Here is a 27,091-nt window from a genome sequence, read left to right on the forward strand (position 1 = left end):
GAAGTAGCAGAAAGAGAAATTAGGAAAACAATCCCATTTACAATCACACCAAAAAAAAAAAAAAACCCTAAGAATAAATTTAATCAAGTTCATAAAAGATCTGTACTCAGAAAACAAATACTGATAAAGAGACTGAAGATGACACAAATGGAAAGATATTCCATGTTCATGAATTGGGAGAACCAATATTGTTAAAAAGTCCATACTGCCCAAAGCAATCTACAAATTTAATTCATTCCCTTTCAAAATACCAGTAGCATTTTTCATAGAACAAATAATCCTAAAATTTGCGTGGAACCACAAGAGATCTCGAAGAGCCAAAGTAATCCTAAAAAAGAAGAACAAAATCAGAAGTATCATAATCCCAGATTTAAAGATATACTACAAAGCTACAGTAATCAAAACAGTATGGTACTGGCACAAAAGTAGACCTATAGGTCAATGGGACATGATAGTCCAGAAATAAACCCATACTTCTATTGTCAATTAATCTTTGACAAAGGAGGCAAGAATATACAATGGGAAAAAGATAGTCTCTTTAACAAATGGTGTTGGGAAAATGCGACAGCTACATGCAAAAGAATGAAACTGGATCATTTCCTCACATCATACACAAAAATACACTCAAAATGGATTAAAGATCTAAATGTGAGACCTAAAATCATAAAATTCCTTGATGAAAACTTAGGCAGCAATTTCTTTGACATTGCCAAAAAAAGGTTTTTCTAGATATGTCTCCTGCGGCAAGAAAAAAAACACAAAATTAAATTGTTGGGAGTACAACAAAATAAAAAGCTTTTGCACAGTGAAGGAAACCATCAACAAAACAAAAAGGCAACCTACTGAATGGGAGAAAATGTAAATGATATAACTGGTAAGTGGTTAATATCCAAAATATATAAAGAACATATACAATTCAACAAAAAAAAACCCCAAATAATACAATTAAAAATGGGCAGAGGACACAAAGAGTTATTTTTCCAAAGAAGATATATAGATGGCCAACCAACACATGGCAAGATGCTCAACATTACTCACCATCAAGGAAATGCAAATCAAAACTACAATGAGATAATACTTCACATCTTCCAGAACGGCTAAAATCAAAACTCAAGAAACAATGAATGTTGGTGAGGATGTGGAGAAAAACAAACCTGCATGCACTGTTGGTGGGAACGTAAATTGGTACAGTCACTGTGGAAAACAGCATGGAGGTTCCTCAAAAAACTAAAAATAGAATTACCATATGGTCCAGTAATTCTACTACTGAATATTTACTTAAAGAAAATAAAAATACTAATTTGAAAAGATAAATGCACCTCTACGTTTATTGCAGTTTTATTTACAATGGACAAATTATGGAAGCAACCCAAGTGTCCATCAATCAATGAATGGATAAAGAAGTGGTATGTGCATATGTGTGTAAATATATATATAAAATGGAATGTTACTCAGCCATTATAAAAGAAATCTTGTCATTTGCAACAACATGGAGGGATCTAGAGAGTATAATGTTAGGTGAAATAAGTCAGTCAGAGAAAGACAAATACGATGTGATTTCACTTATATGTAGAACTTAAGAAAACAAATGAACAAAAAACAAAGAGACAAACAAAAAAGCAGACCTAAATACAAAGAACAAACTGGTAAGTTGCCAGAGGGGAAGTGGGTTCGGATGGGTAAAACAGATGAATGAATTAAGAGTATACTTACAGTGATGAGTACTAAAGTCATACATAGACTTGCTAAATTATTATATTGTACACTTAAAGCTAATATCACACTGTATGTTAATTTTATTTAAAATAAATGAAACGCAGTCAGCCACACATACACACAAAAACAAAAACAAAAAACTGTTACCACTTGTAGCTTCTTATAATTCATTGTTTTGTTTTTTTTTGTTTTATTCATGAGAGACACAGAGAGAGAGAGAGAGAGAGAAAGAGACAGAGAGAGGGCAGAGGGAGAAGCAGGCTCCATGCAGGGAGCCCGACATGGGACTCGATCCTGGGTCTCCAGGATCACGCTCTGGACTGAAGGCTGCTCTGGACTGAAGGCTGCGCTAAACCGCTGAGCCACCTGGGCTGCCCTAATTCATTGTTTTCAAATACTTGACAAACAAAATACAAAGTGAAGCCCTTTTATTTTTTTTTCAAATATTTTATTTTTAAGTAATCTCTACACCTAATGTGGAGATCAAACTTACCACCGCCAGATCAAGAGTTACTCTCTGACCTGAGTCAGCCAGGCCACTCAAGTCAAGACTCCCACTTTTTTTTTTTTGAGATTTTTATTTATTTATTCATGAGAGACACAGAGAGAGAGGCAGAGACACAGGCAGAGGGAGAAGCAGGCTCCCTGAGGGGAGCCCAAGCCTAAAGGCAGAAGCTCAAGGGCTGAGTCACCCCGGTGTCCCAAGACCATTTTAAACTAAGTCCTTCTGTTGTTCAAATTAATTTTTAGCCCTCATTAACTGACTCTATAAGAAGTGCAATTTTAAAATTACAATATTTTTTTTAATTTTTATTTATTTATGATAGTCACACAGAGAGAGAGAGAGAGAGAGAGAGAGGCAGAGACCTAGGCAGAGGGAGAAGCAAGCTCCATGCACCGGGAGCCCGACGTAGGATTCGATCCCGGGTCTCCAGGATCGCGCCCTGGGTCGAAGGCAGGCGCCAAACCGCTGCGCCACCCAGCGATCCCCTAAAATTACAATATTTGATAACACTGAAAATCTTTTTACGTATTGGGTCCCGTGTGAGGTTGTGTTTTGAAAAGATTCCTTGCTAGAAAATAAGGAGGGGCTACTGGGCTGGATCATCTTTAAAGGTGATACTAGTTCTGATGCTTTTGGCAATATTAAAATGACTTTTAATCAAAATAGCTATTTTTTATTAAGATAGCTAAAATGACTTGATACATGTTAAATCTTAAAAGGCCAAAATTTTGCAAAATTATTATCCCTAAAACTATGAAAATCTGGCATTTATTAGTACTTCTACCATTACCTTGTGAACCTAGTTTAAAAGACAATGCCTTTTTTTTTCCACAATGAAGCTTGATCATAGGAGTGTTTAAATAGTAGTATTTCCATGAAATAAGATGCTAGGTCTTAGGTGAAACTAGGCAGCATACATGTGTGGCAGATGACCAATTTTTTTCACTCTTCTCAAATTTCTGAAATCTAGTAAAGTCATCAAATTCCATGGTCTCTTATCTTATTCCAACTCTAGGGAAAATCTAGAAAAATCTCCTCTTGTCAAGTTGCAACAGCTCTCAGTCTCTAAAGCCATGGCTTTGTTCATTAAATGGAGTTTATTGTCTGGAGGGTGAGATAGAAGTGAGTGCAAGCCATTATGAATAAACAAAAACTTTTCCGACACCAAACCAAGAGTAACTGCAAGGCAAAGTATGATTTAAAGCCAGTTATGCTGGCAGCTATAGGCTAGAAATGAGATACTAAATGTAATAGAGGATCTATCTTCAACACATACTCCTCTTGCAACAGAAATCTGGAGTAAAACTGAGTTATTGTTCTCATAGTTCTGCTTGAATAAAGGTATCACTTGTTTGTTGTGTCCTCTGGTTTCCTAATCACAAATTTCCTCCTCTTTCCTTTCATGTCAAACTATTTTCTTTAGCACAAGAACAGTGAGCAAACATTCCTTGGTAGACCAAAGTTTTAAATATAGAAGAAAAAACCCAACATCATACCACTGGATGGTGATCTAACCATCTTCTGAATTTGAACCTGCCTTGGCCTCCAAACTTTCATGTTATTAGTTATACTTTTCCTGTTAACATTTTAGACATGTTAAAAGAGTCTACTCCAAGATGCTTGAAAGAGTTATTTTCAAAATAATTTTCTCTGCTGGAAATCCTTGATGAATTGCCACTTTCCATGTTTTAAATTTATTAAGTCAGTCACAATGAGCTAGAATATGCAGCAGTTAAAGACAGTTCCAAAACCTCAGTGACTTAAGAAACTAGAAGAATCTTTGCTTCACATTCTCCTGGTATAATCAGCAGTAGCAGGGGATCTGCTCACCAGTCTCTCAGGGACCAGAAAGAGGGAAGCACCTGTGCTAAGTGATCACACGGCGGCACAATAAGAATGTGGTGCCTCTTACACTGGCTCCTAAAACTTTAACCAGAAATAACCTCGAGTTACTGTGGTCCTATTTCTTTGGACAAAACAAGCCACATTTAACCATTGCTAGCTTCAGAGAGGACAAGAAAGGACCACCCTACCTCATGAGCAAGGGGGAGAATGAGAATATTCAACTGCTCCAATGACTCTTCCAAATGGAGAGAGAGAATACTGAATCAAAGACTTTCCAGATCCTTGTTACTTATGTAATGTTTACTCCCAATCTTTCTTGAATAAGGCTGAGAGGCTTTTGATGTGGAATTTCCAACAGCAATGAAAAGCTACTGTGTTTTAGGAACAGATAGTTCACCATTGGGATGGGCTCCTCATTGAAGAGCAATTGAGTATCCTGAATCAAGACAGATCGGCCCCACTTTCCACACGTGAGGTCTAGGGGACAACATTTTAACCTGCTGGAAATTCAGATTCCACCTCTGTAAAAGCTGGGACATTACTCCATCAGGGAAGCTGTCATGGGACAAATATTTTAACAAATATTTCTGAGTGCTCTGCTCTCTGATGTGAAAGCCGAAGTAAGGATATGTCAGAGCTTTGCACAGAACCCTCCACGGGGTGCTCAGAGAATGGACACTGCTGCCAGGATTTACTACATAGACTAGACCACCTTCCGTTTTTTTTTTTAAAGATTTATTTATTTATTCATGAAAGACACAGACTGAGAGAAAGAGAGTCAGAGACACAAGGCAGAGGGAGAAGCAAGCTCCTTGCAGGGAGCCCGATATGGAACTCGATCCTGGATCCCAGGATCACAACCTGAGCTGAAGGCAGGTGCCCAACTGCTGAGCCACCCAGGCGTCCCAAACTCTTCCACTTTTAAAAGCTAGTGAGCAATCCCATAACAAGATATGCTTGGCTGCACAACTCCTTAAGATTCCATTATTTTTACCAAGCCTTTGGCTACATCTTTACCAAATCATCATGAGGCTGTATTTCTTTTCCTAAATATGTACGGCACTGATACTTGGATTATCTTTCAACTGCCTGAGCATTTATTTCTAAATACTTTCAATCTAAAATAGAGCTAAAATATTTGAATTGAGCTAACTGCAGAATTTTCAAAGTTATTATCTAATCAGTTTTACATGACATGAAGCCTCATACTTAGGGGTATCATTACACTGGTCAAGTATCAGCCAGGCACTTGGTAAATGTATTTGATATATTGTAACTCTTCGAGGAAGGAGAGGAAAAGGACTGAGGGCCTTTGATCTGTAATAAGGGTTGATCTGTGTCCCTGAAAAAGATGTGTTGAAGTCCTAACACCTAGTACCTATGAATGTGACCTTATTTGGAAATAGGGCGTTTCCAGACATAACCATATTAAAATGAGGGCACTAGGGTAGGTCCTACTCCATTATGACTAATGTCTTTATAAGAAGAGAGCCCATGGGACCATGTGAAAACATAGGGACATATACAGAAGGAAGGAAGAAGACTGTGAAGACAGAGGCAAAGATTAGAAGTTATGTAGCCACAAGCCAAGGAATGCCCAGAGCCACCAGAAGCTGCAAGGGCAAGGAGGGATTCCCCCCTAGAGGTTGGAGGGAGCATGACCCTGCTAACACTTTGATTTTGGACTTCTGGCCTTCAGAACTATATAAACAATAAATTTCTGTTGTTTTCCAAGCTACCCAGTTTGTGGTTCTTTTCATGGAAGCCCTAGGAAATTTACATAATCTGGAACCAGGAGATGCTAACATAGGGAAGAAACTTACCAAGGAAATGACAAGAATGTCAAAGCATCACTGGAAGAAACTAGGACAGGAATTGGACATAGGGAGACGCTCATTTGGCTACTGGAACGCTGTGTGACTCTGCACTTCAGGGACTTATCTCTAAGTTACCTCTGTGGTGGGAAAGGCAAGATGTGCTAACTGCTCTCAGCCGACAGAGCAGTCACTGTTTCATAAGAACTGTGATGAGGGCTCCATACGAATAGACTACTGTTCCAATTAGCGCTTCACACACAGTGAGTCATTTACTCTTCACAACAACCCAAAGAGATGGGGACTGTGCTGATCCACATGTTACACACAAAAACTCTGAGAAATAAGAAGCAACTTGCTCCAAGTGACAGAGCCAACGTTAGAATCTAGGTGCTCTGGCCCCAGAACTGGTGGTCTTTCCTGGGGTTAACAACTCACAGAAGACCACAATGCTGTGATGAGAAACTACCCGCCTCCACTCCTCTTGGGACCACACTCAACATATAAAAGAACACTAGCCATTACCTAGGAAATCAATACTTTCAGTTTGGGAGTCTAATGCCCCTAACTCTTTCCTAGAAAGAAAAGATGTTAAACTAGCTATATTATAGTTTTTTTCTCTACATTTACATTTTTATAAGAAAAAAAGGAGTATGAAATGAAATAAGTAAGTAAATGTTTATTCTTAAAGAATTTTGATATCTAAGATCTTCCGAAATTAAGATTAGGGAAAGATTTGTTTCCTTAAGGGCAAAGCAAGTCTGCAGTGAAAACACTATGTATCTTATTGAAGTAATGAAAATATTAGCAGACTCAGCATTTTAAGATGGAAATGGAATTCCTTTGATTCCCTTTGGAAGTTATTTTATAAATTCTTAAATGATATTAGTTATACATATCAACACAGCCTGTATATTACCATCATCACTTCCCAAGTCCTCACAGATAATAGCAGTCCAGGTCCTACAGGCCTGCGGTGTTGGTAGTCATGCTTATGGGGAGCTCACCTCATTGCGCTCCTTCAAAAGACAGCTTAATCCAAATGCCACCCCCTTTGAGGCTTTCCTCAAATCCTATCTTCTACAAAGTCTTCCTTAGTTCCTCCAATCTTCCACGCCAGCCTGAATTTTTCAATATTATAAGCTATATTGCATAATCCTCAGAACCTCATTCCTGCCTTGTACAGTACAGAGGTTCAATTGATGCGTCTGATGTGTTTCATGAAAGAAGAGCAAACAGAAGGAGTATGAGCTACAGTAGCATCTACTGCCAAAGAATCATAGTTACAAAAAAGTCATTTGTTCCTAAGACAAGCCTTTCTCCTTGGTAAGTCATGTATTAGGACTCCCAAGGCAAAGCTTCCCCATCCCATATTTCTCCATTAATTCACAAATATTTATGAAGCATCTACTACTTGCCAGGTATATAGGCACAGAGGCTTCTACAGTGAACAGAACAAAAATTCCTGTCTTTGTGGAGCTTATGTTCTGTTAGAAGGTCCTAAGTGCTAAGAGAAAAGCAGAGCAAAGAAAGGAACAGAGAGTGGTATTTGGAGCAGGCCTCACTGAGTAGTGTTATCTGAGCAAAGAAAGTAGGTTCCATCACCTTGAGAAAGAGCTAGAGGAAAGTCTGGGGTGAGAACAGTGGGAGACGTGGTTAGACAGGTAAAGGAGTGACAGACTATGTAGGGTAATGAGGGTTGTAAGGATTCTGGCTTTCACCATGAAGCTGAGAACTCACCTCTGGGGACTTGGAATAGAGAAGTGACACAATCTCACTTGCATTTATCCCCTTCTTCCTGCTACCCACTTCCCTAAGATGTGAGGACTCAACTCAAAACTACTCAGACACTTAAATTCCAAATAAACCTCAGTAGGAGTTTCATTGTTACCTACAGGAGGAGAAAGTTAATCGTTCAGTGATGCCAGTAAAAAGTACATGGACATTTTTACCACTCTCTGGTATAATTCACCACAGTTGATTTTAATTTTGTCATTCCTCAGATCCTATGGGTGGTGTTAATGTTTGCAGGTATGAATTGCTAGGAGAGTTTTGAAACATTCAAATCAAAAGCACAATTCTGGCATTTCACAACAGCAGAGCGTTCCAGATGTGCCATATTTTTAAATCTGAATGTGGTTTCTTTTTAATAGTACCAAATCTTTCATAACCCTCCTACTGTAATTCAAGGTCATAGAAACTAGGAGAACTCCATTTTCAAAATTAATTATAAAAATAATGGTCATGAGGTGCTGCTTCAGTGAGAATGTCCTATGATGAACCATAGTCTAAAAAAGTCCTTTTTTCAGATCACTGATTTTTAAAGCCATTACCTCTGACACTCAATAAATGTATTATTTTCTAACCTGAAAGCCCTTGGCCATCATTATTTGATTTGTGTTTGAAGTATTTCTGGGGGAATTGAAGGAGAAGAGATCCTGTAGGTGTCTTACGGATTACAAAACCCAGGTCTAAAGTTTCTGAAAGATCCAGATTTCCAAACTTCTATCTCTCAGATTTATCCATCAGATTACCAACAACAGAGTAAAAGGCCAATTCTATTATGTATCTTTATCCAGGAGTGGAGACACAAGACTACAAGCATGTATGCTTAAAAGAAAATAAATTCCAGTCCCAACAGCTGTATTAGGTACAATATAGAAAGCTTTCAAATAATTTGAGCTTTCAAATTAAGCACATAGGAAAAATTTGTTGCCCTCAAATATTATGCTCCGTAACCATTAGAGAATTTATTTTAAGATAATATAAACCAAAATGTATTTTAAAACAGAGGAATTTACCTTCTAGCTCATTAATTTATTGGGTTTGGCAACACTGGAAAAAAAGATCATTCTCATACTGTGGTTTGGATTCTGGCTTGCCAATTAGGTATATTGGATGTTCCCAAAATACATTTGGATTTTCCACAAATTCTTCAAAACAGCTGAATTTTGATTTATTTGCATTGTTTTTAAGAATAAAAAATTGGGATAATTGAGAGATTATAGATGTTCAAACGTTTTAAGTTCCTTGGTTATTTGTAGCCTACCAAGTGAGCTGAAACGCTGTGTTAAATCTTAAACACGTCATAAGTTTAATATAGATCTTGGATACCAATATGGATATTTTCCTAGAAATTTGACAGCAATTTTAAGTGACAGATTTCAAATAAATATGCTGTTTGGTTTAATATTAGACTAACAATTAGTTCTTTCCTCCCCTCCTCTCTTCAGAGTAAAAGTTTTTACGTAGTTATACAGTAATATTTATAATGGCATAAAAGCATGTTATTTGTATATGAAGTAGTAAAGCCAAATTTATCTTCCAACAAATGCATAGTTGGGTCCATAAGATCACTTCTTCGCCAATAGTTACTTCAATGATACTTATAATCCAAAAAACATAAAAAAGATAAAGAGAAAATATATGGCTTTAATATAAATCCAAACCTTCCTAAATTCTGAAAGCAATATCTCCACCTGATTACTGTGGTAATCTCCACCCAGTCTCCTGCTTCCACCTCAGCCCCCTTGCGGTGAACTTTTAACAGAGAACCTGACTGAGCTGCTTAAAAACAATGAATCAGATTATGTCACTCCTAAATTCAAACCTCTCCAATGGCTTCCCAGGCCGTGAAAGGAAAAACCAATGTCCTCCTAATGGTTTCTAAGCCCTTCATGATCTGACTCTGAGTGGCTAGCAGGTGCTCAGGGAGCTAAGTGAATGAACAATCAGCACTTGAAAGGGTACTTTATCCTTGAACACACTTTCCAGTGTGGGCTGGGGCCAGCATCCATACAGAATTTTATGGGGGTGGGGCCCCAATCACATGTTCAGGAATAAGCAGATGAGGAAAAAGCTGATAGGATTGGGAATGGCATAGAGAAGGTGATGTCCAATACTCAATCAGGGTTACCTGTCCAAGGAAATTTAGTCTCAGTAGAATTTCAGGGAAACTGAACAAATCCAGTATTTAAAAACTAACTGTAGGGACACCTGGATGGCTCAGCAGTTGAGCGGCTGCCTTTGACTCAAGTCATGATCCCGGGGTCCTGGGACAGAGTCCTACATTGGGCTCTCTGCAGGAAGCCTGCTTCTCCCTCTGTCTATGTCTCTGCCTCTGTGTCTTTCATGAATAAATAAAAATAAAATCTTCTATTTAAAAAGAAAAAAAAAAAAACCTTAACTGTATATGAATACCACACTAAAAATTTCTGGTCAGATAAGAACCAGAGAAAGCTCCCAGAAGTTTTCGGTAGGAGAGTATGGAAGAAGACAGGAGATGGTGATGGAATGGATGCCTGTGAAATGGATAGGTTTCTTTTTGCCTAGAGAGGGGAGAAAAATGGATGACAAGCAGATTGTAAAATTCATAGGCTTAAAAATTATTTTAGACAATTCCAAATGACTTGTCATTTTAATCTACATAGTGGGATTGGGGAAATAAAGTGATCAGCATTGGGAAGGTGGAGCATGACAAAGAGAATATGCACAATGAACTGTGTCATCAGCTCAAAAGTCCAACAGGAAATGAGTCTGTGGCTAATGTATAAACCTGCATTGGAAAGAAACACCCTGCTCCCAATCCTAGGACCAACGCCTCCCTCACTGACATTAAACATCATAGGCAACTTCACTTTATGTGGAAAGGTTTTTCAAAAGGTCATTTTGACTAATATCTTCCCTCTATGGTTAATTTCTATTGAAGTGGAATAAAAACCTCTCAAAAATTAGGAATTAAATATTAAAACTTAAGCAGCTGGATAAAACTCTTAGCTTTATTTTTCACTGCAAAACTCAAAGGTGATTTTCCATTGTAGAAAACTACTTTTTAACATTTCTTCTCTTCATATGCCCAGATGAATTCAAGGAGACTCAAAGGACTAAATCTGATTGAAATTAAGGTGAACCGCTTTGTGGTGCCCATGATTCATGTGAGCGTGTAAAGAGTTTGCCAGTTCTGGTTGAGTGGCACCAGAGCGCAGCCAAATTGGAGGTGATCTCATTTCACTTTAGAATGAGAAAGCTCTATCACTGGCAGTAGTGGAGCATCACCAAGGTTACTCGATATCAAATAACCTGCAAAGATTCTAAACCAACACCAGAGACTCCAGTTGTATAAAGAGTGATAACAAACCTTATCCACAGTACCTTCAATGTAGCATTTTTATGCTGCACTGAGTGAAATATAGAGGCCACTCAAGTTACTCACTTTATCGGGAATTAAAACAGAATTGCTGAAACAGCAGACTAGCCAGGAACACAAAAACAAAACAAAAGCCTTTTGTTTAAACAATCCATAGTGCTTTGTTAAGACCTGGACCATTTAAATGACTGTCTTTGCTATTCTATCTTTTGTGCATTGCTTACCATTAGAAAGAAGCAACATGTCTCTTAATCTACTGAAAGAGCAATGATTGTTAATTTTCCCTTGCTCTTGCATCAGATCTCCAGCTCACAGGTTAACTACTCTTTCAGGGTTTCCCCACTCAAGAGTAGTTAGCATTATAAAAAAATTTCCTGAGCCCTCAAGTCCAACTAGGGAAGTTAAACAACCTCTTTTGTATATCATCCCCATTATGTTAATTCCTTATTTTTGTCTTTGCTTTTCTCTTTCCTCAACTGAGAATTTAATCCTTTGTTTCATCAGGTTGGGCAACTATTCCCAAGGACAAAAATTACAAAAGAAAATTAACGAAATACTGAACATTAAAAAAAAAAAGCTTTTAATAACATATAACATTAACATTTGTCTTTGAAGAGTCAACCTAATTAAATTCACAAGCACTGAAAAAGAGCATCAAATTAAGTCATCCTTCTCACCAAAGCCCTAGCAATATAGTAGCAATAGAGTGGGTGCCACATTTCAACCAGGCCTCCAATACCACCCTAATGAACAACTTCACCATTTCTTTTGCTCCATCTCAAAACTTTTCCCAAATCTCTGTCTAGGAGATAAAGGTGTAAACCTGACGTCCACCTGCGCCGAGTTCACTGCCTACTGCCTACTGCCTCCTGCCTTCTGCCTCCTCGAGGAACATCGTCCTCCCCATTTTCTCTTGTATCGGTGATCTTTCCCCCTCCTTGTTGGGCTCCTTTTGCCTACAACCATGTTTTAATTGGTTCTAGTTTTTGTTTTTATTTTTAAAAATATTTTATTTATTTATTCATGAGAGACACACAGAGAGAAGCAGAGACATAGGCAGAGGGAGAAGCAGGCTCCCTGCGGGGAGCCTGATGTGGGATTCAATCCCAGGACCCTGGGATCACTCCCTGAGCCAATGGCAGACTCTCAACGACTGAGCCACCCAGATGCCCCTGGCTCTAGCTTTTAAAACAAGTAATAATATTACCTCTATCTTGCCACCACCTCAAAACAGTGTCCCTTTTCTCTTTCTTTTGCTGACATCAATTTATTCTCTTATTCTTTACTTCCCTGTTTCTCAAAAAAAAAAAAAATCACTTGTGTTATTTTTCTGGTTATAAAAATAATTCTTCTCTCATGAAATCTGGCTTCTTACATCCAAAGCCTTCCTTGAAACTGCTCTTTTGAAGATCACCAATAGCAGCCCAATGTCCAGTTTAGTGTTCTTTCTTCTGACTTTCTACCCATCTGGGAGCCTCATGACGAGTGCCCATCCTGACTTTTTCTTCCCCAACTACTTGTTTACCAATTTTTCCTTCCCAGCCTCCAAAATGAAGGCTTCCAGCCTACGTACTCCCCATCCTCATGTCCTCACCCCTGCATTTTCACCCCTTGTTCTGTGGCTTTGGCTCTCACCTCTCCTGAGCTCTAGGTGACCTTTCCAGGACCTCCACAGACACGACACTGTTTATGATCCAATGAAATAATAAAAACAGAAAAAAGAAGTCTTTAATAACATTACCATTTGTCTTTGAAAAGTCAACCTAATTAAGTAAAACACCAGACCGTGTGTCCTGGGGTCACACAAATGACAAGAAGAGGCCCTGCTCCCAATGGTCTTGCTGTTGGGCAGGGAGATAAATGAGTAAACACAACACTAAATGGAGGACTGTAAGTTTTGTGGGAATGTATGGAAAGTGTTGAAGGTGTGCCGGGGGCTGCCCTGGAGAGTCCCGGAAAGCCTCGCAGGGTCTCCGACATCCACCAGATGACTCTCCCGGGGAAACAGAAGTTAGCCAGGTGTAAGGGATGATGATGCAATAGGAAGAAAGACTGGGACACGCAGAAGAGAAAGAGAGCACAGGACAAGCTAGCATTCCCATGCAGACTTGATCCTCACACGTGAAGGCACAGGTGAGAGCCTGGGTGGAGGGGTAGGAAGCAGAAGGAGAAAAGGTGGTCTGGTGGTGAGACTAGACAAACAGGGTGCAGATCATGAAGGTTCTTAGCTGCCAAGGAGCTTAAGTTTCATCCTGTCTGGGAGAGGGGCTCTTAGGGAATTTTTAAACAAAGGAGAGGCATGATCAGATTTATGTTTTAAAGACAACACCCAGGGGCAGGGGTGAGATTCAGTGATACCAGCCTCATCAACCCTGTTACTCACACATACATCTTATCTCTCTGGCTGGCTTTAAGCGTCTGGGGCAAGCAAGAACGTCATTCCTCTGTGACTCAGCTACAATATCCAGCCCAGTGCTTCATTGGCAGGATCCACTTAGAAAATTTATATGTCAACACAAGCTTAGATTTTAGATAGCCCAGTTTGCTTAGGACTTAAGCTCAGCAGTAAATTCTAACCTTGTGCCAAAAACTTTCATGTGTCACCCTTAAGCAGCCAAGTACTGAGAGGCCAATTAGAATTTTTGAGCTTGGAAGGGAGCTTAGACATCATCAATTGTTTTCCAGAGGAGGAATGCCAAAGACAAAAATGGGATATGGCTTTCCAACATCCCACTGGCCACTGCAGGGCACTGGAATCAGAATTCTGGCCTCATTTTCTTGACTAGTTAATGACAACCGAACAAAATGTTAATGCTGCTATATTTTAGGAAAGATGAGACAATATATTCCCTACCCCTGTTCAATGGCTTTTTCAGAATATGTACCACTCTCCCCACCTGAATTCTAGACCTACTTTTATTTAAACTAGAAAAAAACATTAAAATTCTATATGAATGAGTCTAAGTAATTTAATGTTTCTTACTTATAAAATATTAAAAATAAACCTTTCCTTAAACAGTGATACTTCCCCCTTCTCCTTCTACCTAAAGGATTCTTCAGGAAGAACACAAGGAATAGCCCCAGGCAAAAAGAAAACTGGGCACTAAATCATTAGTCCCCTTATCTTTCCCTTATCCTTTCTATAATCTGGGCCCTTTTTTTTAAAGTCCCCTGAGGTACTAATAACCTACTGTAGTCCCAAAAACACATACCAAACCATTAGAATGAAACGACAGTTACAGGTATTTGACATACCCGAAGTCCCATGATGGAGTTTGCCTCCTTTACTTCTCTTAAACTTAAGTTTCAAAGAAATTAAGACTGAGTAAAGAGAAGATTTCCAGAGCAACAGTGAAGCCCTACCTTTAGGCATCCACAACCTAATGTGCATTCCCTAAATGAATTGGCTCACCAAACCAAACCAAACCTGCCTCCAGCCTTTAGATTCCAGTGACCCCTGTCCCTATGACCTTTCTGAGTTGATGGCAGGCATCAAAGAGATAGGTCTCCTCAGTGTCCGCAGGATCTGAGATCCAAATAGGCCAGCGTGGGCTGAGCGAGAAACCCAATTTCAAATCCTGACCTAGTCATCTATCAACTGCAAAGCAGCTATAAATTAACCCATTCACTTCCATGGGCCTTGGGTTACTTACCTACAAAATGAAAAGGGGGGTTTATTAATCAAATGATGCGGGAGGGCCCTTCCAGCTCTAGCAATCTAGGCTCTTTCACAGGTTGATGCTGAGTGGGAGAAAAAGTCACCTTGTTTATATGGATGAAATGAACCTGAGTGTCAAGTGTCTGAGACTGTCCCTTGTTATCTGATGATGTTTCTTGCTCTGTTCCTCTCTCTCTCCTCCCCACAGCATATCTCAGGAGCATCACAGGTAGGAGGGAGAACACTGACAGCCATTTGGGAAAGACGGCTGAGGTTTATAATAAATCATATCTGTATTCCATTGCACTTAAATAAATGCACCCTTCCCTCTACAAACACTACTTCCAATTTAAGGGGCAGGTACTTTGAGATACTTTACAAAAGTAAATTCATCTTACTCCCATGAACACATATATTATGATCTTTATTTTATAGATGAGAAAACATGTTTAAATTGTCAATGAAATACTCTCAAAATTAAACTCAAATCATAGATACCTAGTACATAACAGGCAGGATTTGAACCTAGGTGTGACCCATACTCTTTTCATTAAACCTGGATGTTCTCCTATTGTAAAGCAAGAATAAGAGGTTTCTGGAGTTTAAGTCATATTCTACTTTCTGACCAGGGTAATGGTTTTGTTGGTATTGACTTTATAATTATTTGTTAAATTGTACATGTTTTAGGCATTTGTATTATATGTCATAATTTTTTTTTAAAGTGACCAAAAAAAAAAAAAAAAGAAAGAAAAAGAAAAAGAATCCATTGTTTAGCACAGGTGGGCAAAACAGATGTTCATCTTGGGTATGTCTGAGGTGGTGAGATAAGATAGCCAAGGCGCCTCATCAAATCCAGAGAGAATCCCACAATCCTTCCGAGAACAAACTTATCTGTCTAAGCCAAAAGTGAACTAGGATACTTTTTTTTTCTTAAGATTTTATTTATTTATTCATGGGAGACATAGAGAGAGAGAAAGAGAGGCAGAGTCACAGGCAGAGGGAGAAGCAGGCTCCTTGCAAGAAGCCCTATATAGAACTCCATCCCGGACCCAGGATCACACCCTGAGCAAAGGCAGACACTCAACCACTGAGCCACCCAGGCGTCCCTAGGATGCTTCTTGACATAAGCAGTAGACGCAATGACCCTTACATAAAGTCTCTATGTCAGGAACTGTCAGATGAACCTGCCTGAAACTACTTGGAAACCTTGTCCATAATTTTAAGAACAGTGTACCATTCTCCAGTGTTGAGCAGGTTGGTGTGCATACATGCACACACACACACAAAACTACAGTTTTTAACCAGTTGGTATCAACAGTCATTTATTCCCATTGTAAATCCTCAATTCCTGTAATAAATATAACCGCCTGACTGTGAATGAACATAGGCCAGATCTAACATTCCTCCCTGTGCTCTCACTTCTAATTCTAGAGCCACAGAGCCGCTGACCTGCTAAAATGGGTTTATTTCTTCAGGAAGGATAGCTGTGAGTAGGAACATTTTTGATACAACAACAGATGCTCTGTGAACTAATTCTGGCAAGGAGTGGACATGGACACAGTAACGAAACTGCGTGTTAAACATACTGTGAGAAATTTTGTTTCTCTCTCTCCCAGGTTGGGCTTTTGGGGGATGGAGCCTTGAAAATAACATGTCTTTATTTCAGCTCTCAATATGTTCATAATTGTTGAATGAGGCCTACAGTTATAAAGAAATAAAACCTGAACCTTTCATGAAACTTAACCATGCCCACGCCCCCATCCCTCAGTTCCCCTTTCCCATTTAATGTGGCCCTTTTAATAATGCTAAAAATGATTCAGATATTTTGTTAGAGAAAGGTTACCCATCATCACATCTAACTCAGATGAGGTTCATGAACTGTTCAAACAACTATGAGATTAAAAGGGTAGAATTCTTCCAGAGATTCAGTAAAAAGCTAAGTGAATTCTTTATAGATAATGGGATTGATCTTCAGAAATTAACTATTCATTGCCAGCCAGATGTTCTGTTGAGCCAAATATCAAAATATTATTCTTAAATCTAGGTACACGGGGACGCCTGGGTAGCTCAGTGGTTGAGTGGCTGCCTTTGGTTCAGGGCATGATCCCTGGGTCCCAGGATCGAGTCCCACATTGGGGTCTCTTCAGGGAGCCTACTTCTTCTGCCTATGTCTCTGCCTCTCTCTCTGTCTCTCATGAATAAATAAATAAAATCTTAAAAAAAGAAATCTGGGTACACGTTTGTATCGTCATTAGCAGTAAACCACTACCTAAATCTCTAGGAACAAATCAGCAAGATCAAATCATTTGCACTAAGAGCATGGTCCATCAAATTCTATCAAGTTCTCCAGAGATTAGTCAACAACAAATAAAAGATCTCTATTTGGACCAGAATAGAGTGAACTTGCACATAGAACACACGCTTCAGGCATTCCATACGCCGTTTTACACACTGTGCCCATCTCCTCTTCAATGGGGGGAGATGAGAGAGTGGGCAAGTGGAGAGGGAGGTGTCTCCCAATGCTTTTCTTTTCTAGCTGACTAAGCTCTCTCTGCCTACTGTACATCATACACATGTCCATTACACCATTTTCTATTTACTTCAGTCTTGACACAAAGTTGCAAGCTCAGCTCTTTAAAGTTAAGGACCCATGAAGTTAGGAAACTTAGCTTTATCATGTAAACATTTTTCATGAAACCCATGCCTTCCTCACTCTACTGACCTTAGGCATTTCTGCATTACTTTAATAAGCAAATGTTTATGACACTTAGTTATTAATTTACTAGTATTTATTGAATCATTTCCCTCCATTACTTTATGATCCTTGAGAGGACAGCTAAGCTCCCATAGAACCTGACGGAACTTACACGACGAGCATTTAATGATTATGAAAAAGCACAAACCTATTTAATATTAAAGAATAGTTGGGATCCCTGGGTGGCGCAGCGGTTTGGCGCCTGCCTTTGGCCCAGGGCGCGATCCTGGAGACCCGGGATCGAATCCCACATCGGGCTCCCGGTGCATGGAGCCTGCTTCTCCCTCTGCCTGTGTCTCTTTCTCTCTCTGTGACTATCATAAAAAAAAAAAAAAAAAAAAAAAAAAAAAAACAATAGTATTCTTTCCTTAAAATTATGGACAAAGTCACAGTAAGAGGTGAAGGAACAAAATTCTATTGTGAATAATTAGCTACCTCTCTATATTTTAAGCAAAGAACACTGAGGTCAAATTATCTTAGACCAATAGCTTTATACAACCCCGTACCTTAATAGTGCCATATATTCAGGGACTGGATTTTTTCTTTTTAATCTTCACTGATAATGAGGCAATAAATGCTCTGCACTTGTGTTTATTGCAGGTTGCGAATATAGTATATGGGAAGCGTAGGATGTGAAGTTCTGTGTGTGTGATTAAAAGCAAATAAATAGGGATCCCTGGGTGGCGCAGCGGTTTGGCGCCTGCCTTTGGCCCAGGGCGCGATCCTGGAGATCCGGGATCGAATCCCACATCGGGCTCCCGATGCATGGAGCCTGCTTCTCCCTCTACCTGTGTCTCTGCGCCTCTCTCTCTCTCTGTGACTATCATAAATAAATAAAAATTAAAAAAAAAATTTTAAAGCAAATAAATGAAGAGGAAAACAACTCAGAGGCTCTTTTTCATTTCACCTTTCTCAATCACTGTTTTAAAAGTTATTATTTATCTAAAAATCTCTCCAGGAATATTTAAATCCAGGCTTTAAAAGTTGAGCTCCACAAATTTTCCACAGTTATTAACTTTATTAATAGTAAATCCCTTCAATAAAGCATTTTAGGACATTAGAGCGATTGCTAAAACATTTACCTTTTCAAAATAAAATTCAAGGGTAGGTAAAACTGGTGGTGATGTTATTTTATATAGATCTACTGAATAATCAAAAAGAAAATAAAATCAGAAAAATCTATATACAGATGTTCAATTTTCTCAGGGAAGAAAAGAGAAGCTCTGATCTGATACTGGAAAATACATGAAAGAAGTAGTGAAGCACAATTTCCTGGAGAGTGATCAAAAGAAAAAAAAGCGGGGCCTGAATACTCAAACTCACACATACCTTCCTGAAAGCATTCTCTACAAGCCAGACCATGCAGCGCTCTGTTGTTCATGGCTCAGGGAGAAATGTTAACAATGGCACTGCCTCTGGGGTTTGTCCTGGGAACTGTGCCATTTAATATTCTTATTAATTATTTGGTGGAAGAGATGAGCTATAAGTAGAGAAGCTCTTGGTCATAATGTACTGAAGATAAATCACTATGTAGTGAAGGGATGTAGAAGAAATTTTGGTTGGATTTAAGTACATCACGAAGGCAACAAAGGTCAAAGTACAATTCCAAGGCTGCACAAAAGAGCCCGACTAATGCAATTTCTTCCTCTTAAGCTTATAGTCACTAAATATATAGGTTAGGCAGGCTAAATGAAAAAGGGGACCCAATAATCTCAGCTCTGGATGATCCAATGCCAAGACTATAGGATACAAGATACTGTAAGATCCATAAGGTAATCTAAGCATTAGAAAAGATTCAAGGAAGAAAAACTAAGGCGATCATTTAAAATGTCTGTATAGTTCTATTCCGAATAGTAAATCTACTGTGAATCTATTGAAAGCTATTCCTTCTTTCTCAAAGCAGAAATTATCTGCTTTCTCTAATTCCTCTATAGCAATTTTTGGCACATCTCTTGAGAATTTTTCACATGGTGATCTGTACCAATGAAGTAAGTATAATTTCCTTGAGAGCCAAGACCATGCCTTTGTAGTCTGCACTTCTACCAGAATAAAAGATTTCTAACAAATGATATTAGAGGCAAGATGATGCTTCAGTTAAGAATATGAGCTCTGTAGCCTGGGATGGTCCAGGTTTAGGTTTAAATCCTGGTCCTAACATTAACTAACTTGGCGATTTCAGGCAAATTTCTGATCTGTGTGTATCCATATCACCACCTGTAAAATTTGCCTAATGATAGTAAACAGGATTATTGTGGGGATTCAATGAGATAACACGTGTAATGGACTTAGGACTGAATCTGGCATATAGACAAGTGTTTGGTAAATACTAGTTGGGGTCCTTGTGCTGGGTTTTCCTTGAGTCAATAACAGATTTCTTCTGGATTTCAATATTTCCCAATTAGATTAAGATACAGGGCACCCAGTTAAACTAAATTTCAATTTCAGATAAACAACAAAACAAGTACTTTTTTTTAAAGGTTTTTTAAAAAGTAATTTCTAGGAGATCCCTGGGTGGCTCAGCAGTTGAGCGCCTGCCTTCGGCCCAGGGTGTGACCCTGGAGACCAGGGATTGAGTCCCTCGTCAGGCTCCCTGCATGGGGCCTGCTTCTCTCTCTGCTTATGTCTCTGCCTCTCTCTCTCCATGTTTCTCATGAATAAATAAATAAAATCTTTAAAAATAATAAAAAAAAATAAAGAAAATAAAAAGTAATTTCTATACTCAACAAGAGGCTTGAACTCAAGGCCCTGAAATCAAGAGTCACACGATCCTCTGACTGAGCCATCCAGGCACCCCAACAACAAGCATTTTTAAATAAAACAATGTCCCAAATATTGCCTGGTAGGAGAAAACTGGTAGAGGCAGCAGCATCTGGTAGAGTAAGAACATTAGTTTGCTTTTTTAAGGAAAAAGTCTCGAATCTTAAAAGACACTCCTTCTTCTTTTTTTTTTTAATTTTTTTTTAATTTATTTATGATAGTCACAGAGAAAGAGAGAGAGAGAGAGGCAGAGACACAGGCAGAGGGAGAAGCAGGCTCCATGCACCGGGAGCCCGACGTAGGATTCGATCCCGGGTCTCCAGGATCGCACCCTGGGCCAAAGGCAGGCGCCAAACCGCTGCGCCACTCAGGGATCCCACTCCTTCTTCTTTTAAAGAACTTCTTTATCACTTTTAAGAAGCCTTCCTTGCCACACATTGACACTTCCTAACATCCACAGTAAAATGAAGTAAAAACAAAACTTTTAAACTAGCTATAGGAGTATACTCTTCCTCTGTTTCCTACTGACCACGGTGTACTCTGCCCATCTGTTGACAGAACCTATGCTTAATAGAAGAGCAGTTGGGTGCTGTAACTTCTGAAAAAACAAACCATTTTGAACTCCTTCAAAGTCTATATATATAGGTCCCCTTTCCATCCAACTTGAACTAAATAGTACAAACCATTACAAAGTATCAGCTTTAACAAATTTGTTTTGAATACTTACAATGGTTTAAAAAAGGCAGTGGCAAAATTTCACATGTCAGCAGGGGTTTATTTGGATTAAATTAGGACTGGTGATTTTTAACATGCTAAAGAGTTGCTAAACAGGGGTGGGGTATTTGAGGATAGATTTGCATGCCTGTAAATTGGTAGGTTTCTACAGAGACCAGAACATATGAGGCATGTATTAGGTTGTAAGTAATTATGATCTCCTCTAAAAAAAAAACAACCCAGCATGCTATATGTTCATTATAAATAGGTCTTCTTTTACAAATAGCTATCAGATTTGTGCTTTCAATTCTAATGGTCAGTGATCCAAGAACAGCAAGTTTGCAGGATGCAATCTTACCCCTCAATACTGATTTGAGGTTGAGCTTGGCTTGGCGGTGCAGGTCCTCTACACAGGGTGGTCTTGTGGTGGGAAGGAACACATTCTCCTGCTGGTGCCATGGAGCAGTGTAGTGGACTGTCCATCTACTCTCCTCATCTAGGTTGGAAACCGCTGTAAAAAGAAAGGTAGAATAAATTCTACATCAAAATATGCTTCAGTGGCTCCAAACATTTTACGTCAAGGTAAAATTTTACATCCATAGGTTAAGGGCCAACAGAGGGGAAATGGAGCAAATTCTGGATGAGGTTTAGTCTTAGGCTCCAGGGGTCCGTCCCACAGTGTTTTGTCTCTAAAGGGAAAGCTGAAACAGAACAGCATTCCCCACAATGTTTTGGTAGAATTGCTTCCCAGCATTTTAGGCCTTCCCTTTACTCCAAAGTTATCAAACAACCGAGAAAACTTGAAATTGATGGAGACCTTCAATTCCTACTTAACTCTACTGCAATGAGTATTTATTATCCAATTGTACTATGCCATTACATCAGTAAATGTTAGATTATCAAGACAGCAACAAATTTCCTATCAAGAGGCGGAGACCAAATCTTTCCCTTCTAAAGCATTACATTAAAACATCACTGTAATAAATTCATTTTTTTTAAATTAAGCATAAACATTCAGTGGGATATATTTAAATAGCATATCTAATGAAGTAGAAATCAATCTGTGCTACAAAATTTTCTCTACATTTCCTGCTTTCATGGAATACTTTTTTTCATGGAATACTATTATGTTAAAATAAATTTTTAAAAATTTCAATGCAATTGACCAAACATATTCCAATTCAATTGAGTTTTCCCGATACAAAAGAGTACATCAGAGGGGAAATGATAGGTAATCATGAGAGTACCCTAAATCTCCATAGTAATTTTCCTGGATTCCCCTAGGGCTTGGGATCTCTATGTCTATTTCATGTTTTCCTAAGTACAGACTGAGTTGGGGGTACCAGTGGAACCCAACATGAAGCTGACAGCACCAATCATATCTATTAATAATTTTTAATCCTTTCTGTATATCTGCTGATGTAAACCAGATGTAAGGAGAGACTAGAGAAGTTTAAGAGAAAAACCCCGTACTAATAAGGCATTTCCTGGAGGTGACAAGTAAAACCAGAAGATACTGGAATTGTAAGCCAGGGGCAAGCCTTCCCTGACCCTGATCTATGTTGTAGGGAGCACACTGAGCATACACACTTGTATAACACCGTATGTCCCTGGAAACAAGACTGTAAGATAGACTATCAAAATAAAATGAACATGCATGCATCAACTACTGAGCCCTTCTATTTGAACATATTTCAAATTAACTCAAAGTACCTAATAGCACAGTAGAGCTATTATAAAGATGAGATGAACTAATATATATAAAGCATACTGTGGCAGAAGCAGTGAAATTAATCTAATGGAGCCGCTGACTTATTAGAACTATCGCTGAAGGGGAACTTGGCTTTCCTTAGCACTTCCGGGAACCTGAGTCATAGGTTAGCACTACCCCGTAGCCCATCTTTTCTAGAGCTACTAAATTCTGTAAGCCTCATCCCTAAATAATTTGTTTCTCAAATCATCCCACCTTCTCCATAAATTGCTACATGGTAAAATAAACATTGTAAACTAGACATCAAGCTAAAAACAGAAATGGCTGTGTGCGTTGTTTTTATTTTTTTTTAAAGATTTTATTTATTTATTCATGAAAGACACAGAGAGGCAGACACATAGGCAGAGGGAGAAGCAGGATCCCTGTGGGGAGCCTGATGCAGGACTCGATCCCAGGACCCCAGGATCTTGTGACCTGAGCCAAAGGAGGTGCTCAAACCACTGAGCCACTCAGATGCCCCTGCTTTCTGCTTTTAGTATTTGACAAAAGCAGCATGTAAATTAGGTACCTGGTATTTCCTGTAACCTCTTAAACAAATGTTTTGCATGGTGCATGTAATTATCAATCTTAATACATAAAATCCACAAAGACCTGACTTAGCCCTTATGCATATGCCTTAGAATCTCGCACAGGGCGGAACTCCCCATATGTCTCCCAGAGTAGCCATGGTTAATTGCAATGCTTTGTGCTAATGTCCATTTATTTGGAAGACTGAATTCCCATACTTCATAGCTGAAAAAGATTGAAAAGTGAAACTTCCTACTTATTCCCAGTTACAAATCAAATCCAAGTAATGGTACTTGTGTCTGTGCAATCACACCATCAGCCCCACTGTACAGCTACCAACTGGCTCCTATGAAAGAACAGTTGTCTTTTCTCTGGAGCATCTCTTTCTTGGCCAGGGCAGATTTTAATCAGTCCATCCAAAGACAGCCTTCCACCAAGGGAGCTGCATAAACTGTGCCCAGAGGGCTGTTCTTTGTTACTTTCTCCAATCTCTCTCTTACCAATGCTCATGCCCATTCACATTTATCTAGTTTAAATCACTGGTCCCAAAACTAAACTAAGCCAACAGCCGTGTAAAAACAAAACCATATATTTGTAAAATCTATACTCTGCAGAAAACGAAGCAGCACCTGGATTAAAGAAATATAAATCAAAGGTAAGCACATAATGAGGACATGCCACAAAAGCTGTGCACTTTACAGTGACTGATCAGTCTAGACAGAGTTTGTCCTGGAGCTCTAAAATACATAACAGAGAGTTCCAGGAAGTTTTAGAGGATCATCCCCATCAAAAATACATGATAGATCACACACAGCCTCCCTGCACGGTTAAGCCAGAGAATCAAAAACACATCTATCAAGGCGGACATAAGGTAAATACAAGGTTCTCCCCTCCCCCTTTTTATCAAAGGGCTTCTTTTGACAAACACAAAAGAAGTGAATTCACCTAAAATCTCAACCATAAATAAATAAGACATGCTAAATCACATAATTCTGCCCTAGAGTTATAAAAGTCTGAGGTATTTGAACAACCTGGTAGAGAATGAAGTTTAACTTGTGCTACTTATCTTTTCATATTCTAATTCCATCACTCAAAAAGATGTAATACATAAAACCACACACACACACACACACACACACACGCACGCACACAGGGAGGGGGTTAGGAGAAATTACTTACTTTTTTTCTTAAAAAGTTTAATTAAAGACTTGATCTTTGCATTAATGAAGGCCACCATTTCCAGAATGCCTACATAGGGGTTAGAAATTTAAATCATATTAAAAGCTCAGCCCATCAGGCAGGTGGTAAGCTGTATCCTTCTGCTCCAGATTCTAACTTTCTTCCTCCGGGCTCGAATCCTTAGACATCTGCCGGAGGTGCTGATGTAATGTTGAGGTTGAGTTTACTGTCAGGCAGTTACAACCCATTAACAGCCCTTGAACCTGAAAAGCTCCCACTGAAACCTAATCTTTAAGGCTGAGAGCCGCAGTGACAAAGTGTACAGAAAGAGAAAGCTAATCACAGTTCTTATTTGCATGATAGCCACATCAGTCTTTCTGCCTCGGTGCTCCTGTATTCACTTTCTCTCCAACAGATCAGAAGTTTCTCGTCTCTGGAGTCCAGGAAAATAAGTAGATTTTCCTCTATGCCAGTCAAGGTGAAGCAAATGTATTCCCCATTTTCACTAGGCTACCAGGAACTTCCAGATCTTTGTACTGGAAGCCACAAGTCTTACAGCGAGTCTGGGTTGGTTCTTTGACTCTCCAGTTAATTCAGGCATTTGAATGGATTTGGGGGGGGGGGTGGAGAAAGAGCCAAACTATTGTTTCCCTGACCACGCCCCCCGGCTCTGCCTCCCACACCAAAGGAACGTTTTACCAGCAGTAAAACTTTACAACAGACTCTCCGTGGAGCCATAAGTGATCACTTGGTTGCATTTTCATGCAAATTAGTACCTCCTGTTTTCACACCCAGTTGTTTTTTGTTTTGTTTTGTTCTTTTGCCAGTGACTGAGAATCAGCATTGCAATTGTACCTTAATGATTTAAATCTGTATTTTAAATTTAATTATCACCTAAGCACCTGGTCTAAAAAAATTCCACTCCCCCCTGAGCCCCTCCTCCTGACAGAGAACAGTAATTCCAAACACTATTTAGGTTTCTCCTGAACTTGAATATATGATACTGGGTTCTGGTTCTTTTGTCCATTTGCAATTAACATCCAAGAACTGGGGAAGTAAATTGAAAGGGAAGAATCTGAAATAATAATACACAGGCTGGCACTAGGAAAATAACTTCCGGGGTAAAGGGACTGGAACAAAAAGAAAATGAACACAGATAGGGAGATACTAAGAAAACAGAAAAAGTCAAGGAATGATGCTTTATACCTCTGCCCAGTTCTACTTCAGGGCAGAACAGTTTCAGAGACACATTAGACAATCTCTTGTTCCATAGCTTAAGGCTAGACTTATAAATGAATGGAAAAATGTAATAATCCACTAATTCAAAACATTTAGTTTATAACAAAAGCTGTTCGTCAAAGAAGAAACTTTATATAAGGGACTCCCTCTAAGGAAAGCTTTGGAATGATTCCTCCTCAAATGCTCCCCCCTCCCTTATTTTTTGAACAATAAAAGCAAACAAACAAAAAATTAAAACACACATATTATCATCTCACCAAACATATTATCACAGATTTCCAATTTGTGCTCTTTCATCCTATATACAGTTTTACTTAAAAGTAATTACACGGCCAGATGGCAAACAAGAAACAACTCAAATGAGAAATGATTCCAAAGTTAAATTATATAAATGCCTTAAATTAGCAAACGAAATTCCCCTTAGGAAAACAAATTTATAAGCAAGTGACCTTGATCTGCTTCAAAAGACGCGTCTCAGCCTCACAGCATTAGAGACAGGTAGTAGTGGGTGGGCTTCTAGATAAAAGCTCTCCAATGCACAACTCACAAGTCTTGGAGATCAAATCTCATTCCACGTATGTGGAGTTGGAAACATTATGCAGCTTTTCACATGTATATAACGACGGCATCCAAATAGTCATTAAAAAGGTAAATAGTGAGCGCATACTAAATGCCATCTCTTTGGGGTACATCTGTGACATCCCTGCCTTTATGGAGCTTATATTATTTGACAGTAAACTACAATTACCTGGCATGTTAGTGGTAAGTGGTGAGTGGACAAAAGAAAAGGCTGAATAGGATAAAAAAGATTTTAAGGGCTGGGGAAGCAGCCGGCCTACAGTATTAAATAGAAATCAGGGTAGACCTCATTAAAAAGGCAAAATTGGAGTAAAAACCTTAAGGAGATGGCAATAAAACAAAAACCTACACTGAATTTCATCGGTTCTCATTTAAAGAGGGAATATGCCCAGTTGGGGGGTGGGGGTTCTTTGGGAGGGGGTGTGAAACACGTCCAGTCCACTAGGACTAGTCAGAGAAGTGTTCTAAGCAAATAAACTGTAGTAAGAGTCACACGGGAAAGAATTTCCCTTCTCACTCTATATTAAGTCTGATAGTAAGTGGCCATAGCTGTGTTGAGATATCACTATTTGGTTGCACATCAGTCAGTGGTAAGGCTAGGAGTAGAAAGCATGCTTTCATCCCAGCATCCAGGGTACATCAACCCTCTATGCATTATTCCATGCTGCCCCACTCAAGTCCAGATCCGCAGATGCTAGCCAGATAAATTATAGTATTTACCCCATTACACATTAGGTTATGTTTTGAAAGAGCTTATTAGTCATAAAGATTTCCCCAATAATTTTAACATGTCTTACTTTATACCCTGCATATCAGCAAGAGAACAGCCTTACAATTTGCCTTGCCTCAGTGTCATAGTATATTGAAGAGCCAGGTTTTTACGGAAGTGTCTAGTATTTTTTAATT

The 27,091-nt window shown here is 39.0% G+C and overlaps 1 protein-coding gene across 4 annotated transcripts in view; it reads right to left on the reverse strand.

The window, feature by feature from the left end:
- NHSL1 (NHS like 1) overlaps positions 1–27,091 on the reverse strand; it is a 134,317-nt gene that overhangs the window by 46,108 nt on the left and 61,118 nt on the right. For 3 of the 4 annotated variants that reach the window (XM_038526146.1, XM_038526144.1, XM_038526147.1), the window contains exon 2: positions 21,269–21,421. In XM_038526146.1, the coding sequence (XP_038382074.1) occupies positions 21,269–21,421 (153 nt within the window). Of the gene's footprint in view, positions 1–21,268; positions 21,422–24,367; positions 24,437–27,091 lie in introns of all 4 variants that reach the window. The other variant, XM_038526145.1, reaches the window with a different exon arrangement.

Source organism: Canis lupus, chromosome 1, assembly GCF_011100685.1.
Source record: "Canis lupus familiaris isolate Mischka breed German Shepherd chromosome 1, alternate assembly UU_Cfam_GSD_1.0, whole genome shotgun sequence".
NCBI classification, from domain to species: Eukaryota; Metazoa; Chordata; class Mammalia; order Carnivora; family Canidae; genus Canis; species Canis lupus.